Raw genomic sequence first — 14,595 nt, 5'->3', positions numbered from 1 at the left:
GGTGCTGGCTGGATAGTTAAAGACACCATTAAGCTCATGATGAATTTAGCAGCTATCCACTCCCAGCCATAAACATCACTGCTCTCTTTCTACCCCTTTCCTGCCTCTGATCACCATCCCCATCTTCAACACTCACCTTTTTTGCCCTCTCACATCCTGAAATAAAGGTCTCTCACCCTCCTCTTCATCCTGAAGTAGCTCACATGAAGCTACTCCTTGACCCTCAACTTCCACCAGGGACACACTGTCAGGGTGATTATGTCAGATTAGCAGCTTTTTTCAGTTTGACTCTCCAGCTCTCTGGGTTTGTCAGTGTCTTTGTGTCTCATGCTGTGTTTTTCCATCTATTTGCTTTGTTAAATGCATGCGAGAGAAGAAATCAAGGGGATAAGGCAAAAAGAAAATCAGCCCGTTGTAAAGGACTGACATGACGGCCATTATTGTTGCATGATGGCCAATTATAACCTCTTTTCCACAGTTTGTGTTAGTGCAGTAGACAGGATTTCAAAAGTCTAAGCAAAGTGTTGCCTCTTTAATGACAGTTTATAGTGAGTGTTTCTCTTCATCACAAAAGCTTCCAACACACAAAGCCAAAAGTGTCAATTTGGCACAGCAGATTTTAGCCCAAAGCAGTTGGCCACTACATGCTATAAATGACTTTCAAAGTCAGCGGAGAGATGCCTCAATGACAGTTAAAAGTAAAAGTGGCTGAACAAAGGGAGCGAAATTGGAGCAGTCATTTGACATCACTGCACCAGTGTGGTACTAGAAACCAGCCTCATCAACTACAGTTGTTATTTTTCAACTATTTGAGTTCAATTTAAGGTTAAAATCCCATTTAACACTGCACATTCTGAGAGCTGATCGCACCTACTGGGTGATTCACAGAGAACAGCAAAAAAAAAAAAAAAAAAAAAAAAAAACCCTTCTTCCTTCTATCTGGACTCAAGATGTGTCATTGCACCTTTACTATGTCAGGCCAAAATGTCCCAGAGCACGGTGACCCTGAATCATTCCACAGGGATGTCTTGACATTTAAATACAAAATGTAATCAGGGGACAAAATCCATGCAGCCTCCTAGTGGTAAACCATTTTTAGCTTTTTGGCACAGAATGTGCTCTGCTCTTCTGAGCTAAGATTCCGAGTGAGCTGCAGGCTGGTGAGGCTGGCACTCTGGATTTTCAATTCACATTCTGACACTAAGGGACTATACACAAATTACTGGAACAGGGGCAGGACCAGCTGGTATTGATTATATTTTTTGTTGGACCGCTGTTAAATTAGAAAAAATACTGCAATATTTCTATTTCTTTCAAATTTACATAATAATAGAAGAAAGAGCAGCCACGCTACCTGCTCCATCACTGTACTTATGCTTTAAAGTAAATGCTAAAGTCACCATGCTAACATGCCAGTTACAGTATGACGATGCCAATGGCCCATCAGCCTTTAATGTTTAGCATTCTCACAATTTTAGTTAAAGCACTAAACACAAAGTACATCTGCCATCCGTTTTGCAGCTATTTGCTCATAAATTAAAGTCCTGCTCACATTTTTATTTTGAATGCAGCCTCAAACTGGTTTTCAAGTTCAGGATTTTATTGGTCTCAGCTCATCTGGTGAGGTGGGTTTTCGTCCCCAAACCCCTGGGACAAATATTCCGCAGGCTATCCTATTAACCAACATGGCTGATACGTAAGAAATAGTAGTTTGAGCTTTTGTTACATGAATGGACGATGAGAACTGATACTAAATCACAACATGGTGCCAATTCATTCGTATGAAAGCTGCTCACTGGTGCATGGTCTGATAAAAATCCTCGTTCATTTAGAGTTAAGTCTTTAAAATGACCTGATCCTCACACTTCCATGTGTTCAGGCTCACAGAGCTTGTGCACTAGTGACCTCCTCCAGTGGAGCCTCTCAGCACCTCGCACACATGTTAACCCATAGCTCTTATCATATTACTGTAGATTGAATAGATCCAATTCTGAATATTAAAAGAGTCAGTTTGTGGGTTTTGTTATGTTTAGAAAAACATATTTTCTGTTTTATAGCTCCTTTATAGCAGCAATAATTCTCTGATGGAAAAATGATTACGTGCATGACATGATCAATGCAAACGCTGCATTACCGTCAGTGGCCACTATGACCAAATTGCATTGCTGCCAGGTGCTGATCCTCTCAGGCAAATTCAATGTCTATTATTATGACTATTATTTTTGATTGTTTGTTCCAGGTAAACAGTTATTAACACCAAAGAATAAGTGCTAATAAGCTGCCAAGATGGCAACTTGGATTAAAAAAAGATCACACACACACACATTGGTTTTTCGATCTAAATTTGATGAAGAACTGTTTTGTTGTTTTGCTTGTTGCTTTATTTTTTAATTGACCAAAAATAGAGATAAATGGAAAAACCGGCAGTCTGTTGTGTTAGTCTGGTATTTTGAAAATGCTAAACTGGAATCTGTGACAAAAGCTCCTAAAAATATACATACTGCATTAATGTCACAAACCAGACTTACATCATATCACGAGGACTCTAGTAATTGTGATTGTGAGTAGCATCATGTAAAGTCACAATTGCCTTTTCTGATTAATTTCCCTCCAGATGCGTACTGCATATAACCCAGCTCTTAACTCAAGGACAGCCATCTGGCGTCGGCAGTGTGCTGTGAAGAGAGCTGCCTGCTCATCACTGCTTGATCCAGCAAGCACCAGCAAACCGGTGTTTTATCAGGACGGCTAATTATAGGCAGACAAGGATGTGGAAACGGCATCCTGTCTCCAGAGGAACGCGGTGTGCCCACACATTCATTTGTACACACACGTGCTGAGTGGCATCTACGGGCTGACACGGGCGTCTGTGTGATTGAGGAGCGCGTGTGCATCCACAAATAAACATCACTATTTCCTCTGAGGTTCACCACCATCCATCCATCACAGAGCCAGGACAGCAAAATGACACGGCAAACAGCAGGGCCGTGGTTGGTCAGTGACAGAAACATTTCTCTGGCCCCAATTCGGGGCCCTTGAACTCTGTTGTCTTTGTTTGTATCCTCCCATAACCCCAAGATTCACTATTGTGAGGAGATTTGTCAAGGGTGAGTCTAGTTTACGGAGTAAACATCTCGCTTGGCTTTGGTGGAAGTTGCTCTTGTGTGCTGAGGTTATGGGAGTTCACCTGCAAGTTGACATGCTGGGTTTTTTTAAAAGCTGAAATAAGCCCTTTAGTTAAAACAATCCTAGAAATGGTTGTTTTCATATTATGTATAACCACAGAGTTTCAGAAATAAAAGTATTTCTGTGATTTCACAACATTTGACAGTAATATTTCACAATAAATGACATCATTGTCATGAGAAATGAGAAAACTTTTGCATAATTGCAGGAATCTGGCGGCAGAAACTCGCTGAGCATCAGTTCATCCAAACTGAAAATTATGCGTCGGCATTTAAACCGTCATTGTAGCCATCTTGTGAGGTTCCTCTTACACATTTACCAATCACAGGCTCATGATTAATATGGTCTGTATGAAGCTGAAATCTGCAAATAAATATGGGTGCGCCCGTGTGTGTGAGTGAGTGTGCACACAAACACACACACACACACACACACCTAAGTCAGCGGATGACACTCCAGCCTTAGATGCCAACTTCGGGCACAAATCATAAAACTGCTACTTCTGCAGTAAAGCTGCCTTCACCTGCTCTGAGTTCCTTTTTTGCATTTTCCCATGATTCCTCGATGCCAAATTTCCACCACGTTGCAGAACGGCCCCTTTACATGTAGTCACGTCATATGAATTATTATCAGTAATTTCATGGTCATGACAGAGCAGCATGAGGAGAGCTTGGCTCCTCTTTGCAGCTGAGCCCCTCCATAGGGCCCCGTAGTGAGCAGAAGATGGAAACATTGATGCGAACCATTCATCTTTGTGTCAGAGGTGTGTATGTCTGTGAATTTGTGTGTGCGCCTGTGTATATGTGAGATGTATTTTATTGATAGATGTTCTGACGGCGCAGTCGTCTTCCAACCTGTCTGAGGAAGAGGAAGCAGCCTGTTCTGATTTGTGAAGAGCTCAGAAGCTGCAGATGTCAAAAAGCAGAACAGTGAGAGGTTTGTGAATCTCCTCCTCTTCTCTTCTCCAGTTGATACACGAGCCTGCAGATGCAGATCAAAATGGAATATTGACATGGCGAATCTGTACCCAAAAAATAGCTACTTTAATTAATGAAAGCCAAGCGGAATCATTGAATGCGTTCATACGCTGAACCCCTAGAATATTAAATAAACTGCATGCACTTAGCTAATGCTATAAAGCAAAAAACAAAAAAAATGGACTAAATGTTTTAGGTGATCCCTGGAGTGACAAACAGCTGGATCGAATTAAAGCAGCTGGTTGGGGACTCACTAACGGGGATTTATATCCCAGCTGGAACCGTTTTTCATATGGTAAAAAAGACAAGTGATGGGTAAATAAAAACTAGAATTAATAAAAACAAAAACTGATTCAGAAATGCATTTCTACCTGCGGAAATGTTGCCCAGCCCTGACCCCTAGCGGGCCCATCATTCGTGACACATACATGACGACCGTGTGCCAATCACGGTTTATCACAGACTGAGATCAGACATAAAGGATGGAATATAATCTCAACCAGCAGATGTAAGGAGATTTGTTACATAGACCCTGTTTCGATCTCTGAAACGTTGCTCTTTTCCCCTAACAACATTCCCACTGCAGCTAAGTTGTTGCGACAGTGCAACCTGGAGTTTCAGGGTAGTAGATTCTGCTCCAACGAACATGGACTAAGCTACAAAAAAAAAAAACCTGGTTTTTATTCACTGTAATGTAAATATGCTTTCACCTGCCTCCAGCTGCAACTTCACCCACAACGCGGACCTGGCACCATCAGCTGCTGTTGAGGTTTCAGTTGAAGCAAATGGGCTGAAAGTACTTTGGCTGAAAGTACAGTTAATCTGGTGCAATGCACTCCGATGATGAAATCAGCGTGGGAGGAAAAACATAAACCATGTCGCATCAAAAATGATAAATTATGTTTTGAAAACGTGTTTTCTAAGTCCAAACTCTGATGATCTGATGATCTGATGAATCATGCACCTCACTGACTCCCATCCAAGTGTCATCATTCACAATACCAATCCAAATGCATTAGAATGAAAAGGATGAGCTGAGTCCTGTGGCTCTGTGTGCAGTGTTCATAATAAAATGTCATAGTTTTGACATTTAAATAAAGACTCAAAAAATACATTGAAGGTCACTTCATGGGGGACGTCACTATCACTTCCAGCTCCTCTTCTGTCAGTTCAACTTCTTATTTTGCAAATTCCAACACGACCATCTCAATCCTTCTCCTGACAACTACACACAACCTGAATAAAGGAAGTTATTCATGAGCTGAAAAAAAAAAAAGAAACTGGAAGTAAAAACCACCCAGTTTGCCTAAATACTACTGATGTATTGTTGATAAGTGTAAGAACTGTATTTTAAACCTGCAAGTCTTTAATTCCATTGGATTAAAACAGCTGATTTTTGATATTATCTAGCTCCCTTTTATATATAATTATATATTTATATAACCGCTGAGGCACTCTTGCATGCTGTTAAGTACATCCAGATCAATTTAATTGATCGGGATGTTTAATTACTTTGTTTTAGTAACAGTAATGGGGGTAGCTGAGAGGAGACGAGCGCTGCCATCTAGAATTAAACTGTGCACACGAACATAAAGACAAAGGTGAACAGACTTCAGCCTATCTTCACTAAACCTGTCAATAATTTCAGCTAACATCTCTGGAAGGTAGCCCCCCTTTCCACATACATCCATTAAGGGTCTGTCAGAACTATTCTGGATATCTCAGAGACCCATTCAGCGTAGATGAAAAGTATTTGAGTCTGACCTCCAAAAGGTATTTTGAGTCAAGTCATTTTTTATCTGGTTTTCTTTTTTTTTCAAGCACATGAACATGATTAAAATTCAGATTACACAGCAACATGTGCCAGTAGTCGTGAATTTCTCCCTCACAGTACATGGCTTTCTGTGCTAGCAGGGAAATATTGTTATACCGTTGCCCTTTTGCTCTGTTGATTCAGTTGTAATGAGCTGCCTTAATATGCCCATACAAACACAGAGGCCTTGAGTTAACTAGATGTTTTGATGTCTGGATTCAGAATGCAAACATGGGAAAATGAATTTCTGTGATGGCAGTTTCCTTCGAAGGGGAATTGATAAGAGCAGATAAACACCTTGGAGAGCAAGAGGCGGTGATTAGGATACACAGAGGATTGTTTTTTTTTTGTTTGTTTTTTTTCTGCTTAAATCCAGGCGTTAATGAATACAAACACACACGCGTGCTCGCACACGTACACTTGGAAAGGTGCGCTCGCGTGCCTCTTAAATAAGCTCCATATAAAATTACACACACATCTCTCGTATTAAGTTGTTTGTTTTTTTTTTCCTCTGCCTCATAGTTTGTGCTCTATTAACAATTCAAATGCATCTGCTGCAGCGCACATGCTATGAAGAGGTGTATAAACCCCTGTTACTGCTGTGTCCTTTTCTAGCCTTCTATTCTGTTCTGGCTACATTGCTTGCAAGATCCACACAATAGCAGCGTAAGCAATGAAAGCTATTTATCAGCACAGCTGGTGCCCAAATATCCCGTGAAATAGTATTTAATATTCTTTCCCCCTCTCTTGCTCAAAAGATGCCTCTTCACTTCTTTTGTGTTGCTATAATGCCCGTTCTTACCTTGAATGCTCTCACTGACTGTCACATCATACTCAAACATTTAGGGGCTCTTTTAATTTATATTCGATTACTTATTTTGGCAAAAAGCGTGTTGGAATGTTTTGAAATGTTCCCAAGCAGCAACTGTGCATCTGTATCAGCTAGTAAAAATCGGGTGGATGTGTCAACAGAGCAGAGGACTTTCCCTCAAGAGAAAACAACTTTCTGTTGCTCATTGTAACCAGTTACAGGACATGTGGTCATGTAAAACGGCGACATTTTAACTAAACCTTCCATCCACCCTTCCATTATGATATATTAACTATTTATAAAATAAATAAATTAATAAATTCTGAGATAGTTCAGTCCAGATGCCTTTAACATGACCCATAAAAGATCCATAAATCTGGGCTGGATACTATCCAATCACAACATCCAAAATTGTGTCTTCACAGTATCGTGTCTCCAGATTGGGACCACTTTGAAACTACTGAAACCTGGAGTTGAGATATTTTTCTGACATGACTCATGTCATATTTTTTAATGCCACACACGCCGCATTTCTGGTGTCTGATATACACCGACATGCCTGGAATCATATCTGTTCATATCTGGACAGTGTTACACGAGTGGTGTCTGGAGGAGGGTATGCAGGACATGTCTACTATTGTTATGACAGATAGGGTACATCCTGGACAGGTCGCCAGTCTCTCTCATGGCCAACACAGACAAGCATCCGTGCTCACCACACGGTGCACAGTTGTACTGTACAGGACAAAAGATAGTGTTACACGCGCTGCCATTTTGACACCACCGTCAGAGATGACGTTTGAAGTTTTTGTTCCTGGCGCCCAAAAAAGGTGCATTTGTACGAAAGCGCACTGTTTCAACAAACACAGGCAGACGAATGAGAGAGCAAGGACCTGTGTGGATGTTAAGGTCGGTAGATGTTAAGGTATTTAATCACCTGTTTCACGTATGAGTGGAATTATCTGGCTCTTGCCACTGCATAAGTATTTTTTATCGTTCTTTTAAATCGTTGTCATACTAAAACAGAATGATTTTTCAAATCCAACAATTGTGTTTGATTAGTATTATATCCAGCGGGCAAGAGGAGTGTAACTGTCTGACAAGTAACATCATCGCTCACTAAAGCTGCCATTCAGTGTGACTAACCTTGAGCAGAGGCAGCACAATAACTGCTGGGCATGTAAGTACTAAGATATTTGTGAAAATGTCACTCTGTGTGAGCTGAGGTAAGTTAAAGAAAAGCATGAAATTCATTGTCTGTCTGGCTAATGTGACTTTCATTAATATAGGAACATGGAGGGTCAAAACAAATGAGTTTTTTTTTTTCTTCAATATGATTTACCGTTTACCCCCTTGTCTATTTATTCACAGATGTAGCCATACAGAATGCAGCTGGTCCTGGTGATTCACCGCCTCTCACAACAATCCCATGTCGGTTTCCGTGTGTTTTGCAGAGCAGTTAACAACACTCCTAAAGTGTCAGTGAAAATCATGCGCGAGGCCATACAGACCAATAACTATCTGGAAGCAATGGGCCAGTGAGAGGGATGATTCCTGTCGACAGCAGATCTCATATCACCTGGGGTGTAAAAGGGACATCGCTGGAAGGGAACATGCCAAAATATGGAGGCCACCATTAAAAGCTAGGTGAATGCTCTGCTTAGCATGAAACACAGACGCGCAACACACAAAATATAGGCCCATTGCGCAGAACTTTATCTCTCATGCACACACACACACACACACCACTTCTACGATTTGCAGAGCTTGCACAAGACACCTGTATAAACTTTGCTCAAGGTTTAGAAATAATGGCTCCATGAAATCGTAATATCAGCACCCATTTCTCCATCATCTGAAAGATATTATATTGGAAATGATTTCATAAATATGTTGTTATCCAATCTGGGCAGTCAAATGAGTCGGCGTTTATTTAAGGACGAACGAATGTCTCCTAAAGCTGGCAAAGGTGAACACATCCGTGAACCTGGCACCACTTTTACACGCTATTTAGTGCAGTTGAATCCAATCGTAGGCTGTTTACCCTCTAGATTTTTTGGCTCCCATCAGGAGTGGAGAATGCTACAATCAAATCATATCTGCATAAAACAACAGCTCCCCAGCCAACATGACATAGTTGATTTCCTTTTATTTTCAAGTGACTCTTGTAGAGAGCAATTTAAGGTAAGAATCCAATTTTTTTTTTTTTTTTTTGAAGGCACTGTCTCTTACAAAGCCAGTCAAACTTTACTAACTCATTCTTCTTGGCTGCTGTAGCTTCCACCAGTCAAAATGCTTCCCATACCACCACTTCATAGTTTTACAAGTTTCAGTGTCTTCAAAATAGCTGACAAATAAAAAAAAAACTAAATTTGTATCTACCTGATTTAATTTTGAATATTTTTTGAAATTGTAATTGAAAACAAATGGTGCATGACCAGGCATAAAATACATAATCATCTCTTAATACAATAACTTATTTTGGACCTTCTCATATTTCCATGACATCATATGATAGCAGTAATCTTTTCCTAAGACAACAGATGCATCCCAGTGCTTGCGATTGTACCCTTTTGAGGAATCTATAATTTCTGACATCTCAAGATTAAGAATGTTTATTCCAGTAAACAGCTGACCCGAGAAATCACAGGAGTGATTACAAATGAGCTGCTTAAATCCCACTGACAGTTGTTAACGGGAAACTAAACCGAGCCAGTGAAAAACTGCAACTCAGTTTCCGATTTGGACTAATCCAAATAAACTAGGTGAGGAGAGGTGAAGCTGTAAATCCTGTGAGAGCGTATTTAATATCCATAGAAATGGAGAGTGATGCTGAGAAAACCTAAGCGTGAGGGCATCCAGGGATTTTCTGGACATGAAAAAACCTATTTTGGCTCATAACTAGTAGAACCGGTTAGAAGGAAGCCGATCTCCTTGTGCAGCTCAAGCAATTGTGTATCTGACAACATCATAGGTCTGAGAGTTAGTCCTGTGGTTTGTGGCCTCCAGTAAATTCTTCCTGTTGAAGTTAGTTTGCAGCTCTCTAGGGTGAAAGTATGAAAATAAATGGAGTGACAGATTATTGAATGTGCAGATATACATGATCCTGCTGGTTATTTATATAAATCAGGATTCAGACACAGATAATTCACCGCCAGCTCAGACAAGTAGCTGCCACTCAAAACTGCATCATGTAGAACTCTACTGACATCTACTGGTGATAGGAAGTAAATTAAGTAAGGGAACAATTCACAGGGTGACTATAAGGTAATGCTGTAATTGAGAGAGGTAATTTATGACTAACAGTCTCTAACAAAAGGTAGAAGCAAAATGATCGGAAATTATCAGGTTTCATTTAAAAATTTACAGTATGAAACACACAGATGTCACCGACAACCTGTAAGTTGTGGACTTGAGCCAGAATCTACAATGTCATGACTCTGAGACTGTGTTCAGTCAAATAAAAGGTGGAATATAACAATTGATGTTTGATTTGATGATTCCTCTAATCCACACTCATCTGAAGTTTTATCCTCCTGCTTCTGATTGGCTGAACACACCTGATCCAGGTACTCAGTGGGAATGGAAGAGATAGTTGGAAAAGAAGCTGAGCACTGAATATTCAGGATTCTGCAATTGCTATTTAAATTTATACTGTAAATGTGCAGGTGTTGTGAATTTCTACTTGGTGAAATAAGAAAGACAATTGCACAAAAGGGTCTATTGCGATTATATGTAATTTAACACAATTACTACTAATAATTGTGAAACCGTTTAGCCTAGTAAAGATAAAAACTGAAATAAATGTAGAAAAAAATCATTGTATTTGACAGGAACATTGTAATTAGGTTAATAAATAAATAAATAGAAAAATTACATTTGTTGTGATGTTCATACAATTGGACTCTAATAAGAATACGGGGCATTATTGTCGACACAAACCTCCAATTTTCAAACAAGTCCTGATAAAACAGCCGAGTATCGTTACTACGCAGTTTTTATTGTTGTGTGTTTTTTGTGTGGGAAAAGACCTAACGGTAGTTTAAATGAGGCTACTTACTAATTATTAATTATACTAATTACATTAAATGTGGGGTGTTGTGCACCAAAGTTTACAATAAAACAGCGTTATGTTAAATATTAAACGTAACCTTCTTTTGGTCTATTATCGTCCTCTAATCGATACGTTGAATTAATATATCTTATTTTATTATTCTAATTACTTGATTTAGTTCCCAGCACTTCCCGATGGAGCGTTACGTACGGGGGCGTGAACGGCACTTCCGGTGGTCGCGCGGAGCAGACGTCGTAGGTGCGGCATCCAGAGATACAAAGAAGAAGGCGACAATGGCCGATATATCACTGTATCTGACTAACGTGAATGTGTCGGTAGGACAGAACATGGCTGTGGAGCAGGTCGGTGAACGACTTTCCCTTTTTGTTTGTTTTGTGGCTAAAGGTGTTGCTCGAGCGCCTGTATCATGTAGTCACGTGTTTTATTGCAGGCTACTAGAAAGCAAAATCATGTATTTTTCATGATCATAATCAGACGATGCTGCAGTGTTTCTGTCTCTCGAGGCTTCAGTAACTGGCTTTATCCCTTATAAACCTGCATCATAATAACTCTCAGTCCCTCTGTGTTTGCTTGCATATTGTCACACTCAGAGTCCAGCCCCACTTAAGGACTTTGAGAGTGTGGAGCTGAGAGAGCTGGATAAGAGAGAGGAGCAGAAGGAGAAGGTTCCCCGCCGGATCATCCATTTTGCCAGCGGGGAGACAATGGAAGAGTACAGCACCGATGAGGAGGAAGGAGAGGACAAGGAGGCAGAGAGGAAAGACCTGCTGTCCTCCCCGGTCGATGCGGTGAGGGTGAGAAACTGTGGAGGGGCAGGGAAATGGGGTGGCTAAGGGGGTTAATGGAGGGGGAACAGTGTACGTGGGATTTTGAAGAACAAGGGATGTGTGATATCTGAGTAAATCAAAATATAAAAAAGTAAAAGCATTTTTTGGCATTACAGTCAAAAATGACCTGGGGTCCATACTTCTGGTTCCACATGTGGAGAGCTGCCACATCCACCATCTCAGGTTTGTTCATCAAGATCATTATTTTTTAAATGTGAGGAATCTATAGGGCCTATATCACAAATCAGGGTCTATTCTAGTTTTCCAGTTTTCAGCTATCATTAAATCATCTCATATATAACCAAGCTAAATCGCCACGGTAACCCAAGCAGCACATCTAATCTGCCTTGCAACAGGTTTAAAGTCAGACGATCGGAACACCTGTCAGCACCCAGACTCACCTGGTCGTTCCGATAGAATCCCAGTATGGAACAAAATAATGAATCTAAAAGAGGAAGACAGGGAATAAATGAGTACAATCACTTTGCTGACCCTGAGGATGATTTCAGAGACCGAAGAAACTGCTTTTACTCTAGTGAGCACACACACAGGATCTACACAGTTTCAAATGAAGTACTCGGGTTAGGAGGCATATGATTCTTATGACTGGCTTATAATGAGAACTCAACCTTGAAGTACTTTCTGTTGTAATGCAAAAAATGTATTTCTTTATCTGTTTTTATCTTAAATGTCACCATGACTTGGGCTAGTAACGTGGTCCAGTTAGCTCCAAAATAATCCCTCTAAACTGAACTTGCTTTGTGATGCAGGCCTCCATAGTTTGTAAAAAGGTATACACACATTTCTTAATATAAAGTGCCAAACCTCAAATGCATTTTTCGAAAATGTCACATAGACATTTTCAGTCGTGTGTTTAAATGATGTATTATGCCAGTGAAGCTGTAAACCTGTCGCTATTTTGAAAAATATGGGCAGTTTTTTGAAAAATAGAGACAAAAGCTGAATAATTGATGCTGCTGACATTAAACTAGATGACAAAGTGCAGTTTTAACTCAGCAGAAATGTGACCTCATCCTTAATGAAATTCAGTATAATTCTTGTCATTGATTAAACTTGGCAGGGTGCTGCATCATTAGCTGAGAATTCTTTTGCTCTGGTTTGTTTTCTTTCCAAATTGTCTTTGTTATTTTCCAGCCTGTGACTACCTGGGGGAGAGGATGTCCTCCCTCTTTGGGATAACATCAGCGAAATATCAGTATGCTATTGATGAATACTACAGAATGAAGAAAGAGGTATGTTGAAGAGAAGCTCTACAGCTCTGAAAGTTTTGCTTTTGTTTACTAGCTCATGCTAGTAATTCACTCTTGTGTCCCTGCATCAGCGGGAGGAGGAGAGTGAGGAAAACCGCTTATCAGAAGAAGCGGAACGATCGCTGCGATCTCAGGACGACGAGCACAAGCCGTTCACCACGGCTGAGCAGCCGGAGGTGACCCCCACTCATCCTGATGTCACCTATCAGATCGAGGATGAAAACCAGGCTCCTTCAAGTGCCATCAGTCTTATCGTCAAGGCAACCTAATCATTCCTCAAACAGCAAAAAACAGGACATTTATGCTTTAATGTTTGTTTTTTAAAGAAGGAACACTCTTGTTTCACCATCTGGTTGTCTGCAACCATAATCTTTACAGTACATGGGCACTCTTGCTGTATTCAGGTTGTGTGGGAATGAAAGTAGTAGTAGTAGTTGGATTATTCCTCTGACAGCTAAGTATCCCTTTGAAACAGAGTAGCAAATGATAACTAACAGCTGGATAATGGAGCAACGCGCATGGATCTTTTAGATACATTAGACTTTACACAAAGTTGGTCAAGAATCGCTCGCAACGTCAGGCAGAATATATTAAATATTAGCACCTTTAATGGCACGATTATGTCCACATTTTTCACCCAATTTACCTGGATGTTTGGTTTCTACTAGCCTTTTCATTGCCAGTTGCTGCAGCAGCCTCCCATGTTTGAACACTTGCTATAGAGTGAAAGTTAAATGTTGCTCCCCTGTGCCTCCAATGGACCAGACACTGTGCCTGAATCATCAACACAGCCAAGTCAGTGACAGATCTGGCCTAAGCCTGATTTTGAGAATGAATTTAACTCGATTGGTGCTTTTGAGTTTTACTCACCGTAGATGAATTGGCCTTATCCCGAGTTTGATTAGGTGTTTATTTCAATATGGATTTCATGTGCTTTCTCCAGATCTTGAAAGACTGTTCCGTCCTCGATTCTCCTGGCTGCACCAAAGAGCTGGCCATTTTAATACTTCCTCACCGGTTCAGTATTAATGTTTATTAAGCTTGTGTTGCACTTAATGTCTGTGGCTGATGAGATTTAGCCTTGGTTATCAAAAGAACCTGTGGACTACAAGATTCAAATTCACATTTTGTTAAGCTATGAAAATGGGTTTAGGTGTTCTATGTTGCTCATATCATCTGCCTCATGTAGTACAGATATAAAACAGAGTTGTTGATGTATTATGTACTGTAGACCTTTGATAATGGCAGGGAGCATTGTTAAACCATGTCTGTATGCAAACTTACATTTTTAACTATTTCAGTAAATTGTTTTTACATTTATAGGTTTATTTTACTGAACTAACTGCACTTAAACATTTTCTATTGTTTTAATAAGTAAATATTGTAATGGAGTGTCAAGAATATTAAAGGTAATGTACGACTATTATGCTTGTCTTTGTGGGAATCTCAAAAGGTACAAATGGGAAAAAATCTGTATTCTAGTGTTGGCAGTCTTGTTGCTTGATGTGCTTGCAGAAGAACTCACAGTGGTGTTTCAGTTTATGTGTTGTCAGGGACTGTCTGTCACTGGTAACAAAGAGCCTGTTGTTGTTCTTTATGCAGACTGCTCTGAGGTCAGAGGCCCCGTCTATATGC

At 40.2% G+C, this 14,595-nt stretch overlaps 1 protein-coding gene across 2 annotated transcripts; it reads left to right on the top strand.

Annotated features, from left to right (window-relative positions):
• Positions 1-11,019: 11,019 nt before the first annotated feature.
• zgc:153383 (uncharacterized protein LOC751751 homolog) lies at positions 11,020-14,384 on the top strand. 2 transcript variants are annotated; one of them, XM_067482892.1, is made up of 5 exons: positions 11,020-11,203; positions 11,453-11,650; positions 11,806-11,872; positions 12,845-12,942; positions 13,032-14,384. In XM_067482892.1, the coding sequence occupies exons 1-5, from the start codon at positions 11,036-11,038 to the stop codon at positions 13,227-13,229; spliced, it is 729 nt and encodes a 242-aa protein (XP_067338993.1). In that variant the 5' UTR covers positions 11,020-11,035; the 3' UTR covers positions 13,230-14,384. The 2 variants fall into 2 exon arrangements, with proteins under 2 accessions (XP_067338993.1, XP_067338992.1); XM_067482891.1 differs by having other exon boundaries at positions 11,453-11,656.
• The last annotated feature ends 211 nt before the right edge of the window (positions 14,385-14,595 follow it).

The sequence above is a fragment of the Channa argus genome, chromosome 17, assembly GCF_033026475.1.
Source record: "Channa argus isolate prfri chromosome 17, Channa argus male v1.0, whole genome shotgun sequence".
NCBI classification, from domain to species: domain Eukaryota; kingdom Metazoa; phylum Chordata; class Actinopteri; order Anabantiformes; family Channidae; genus Channa; species Channa argus.
Note: the sequence above shows the minus strand (reverse complement) of the source record. Positions and strands in the feature narration are given on the sequence as shown.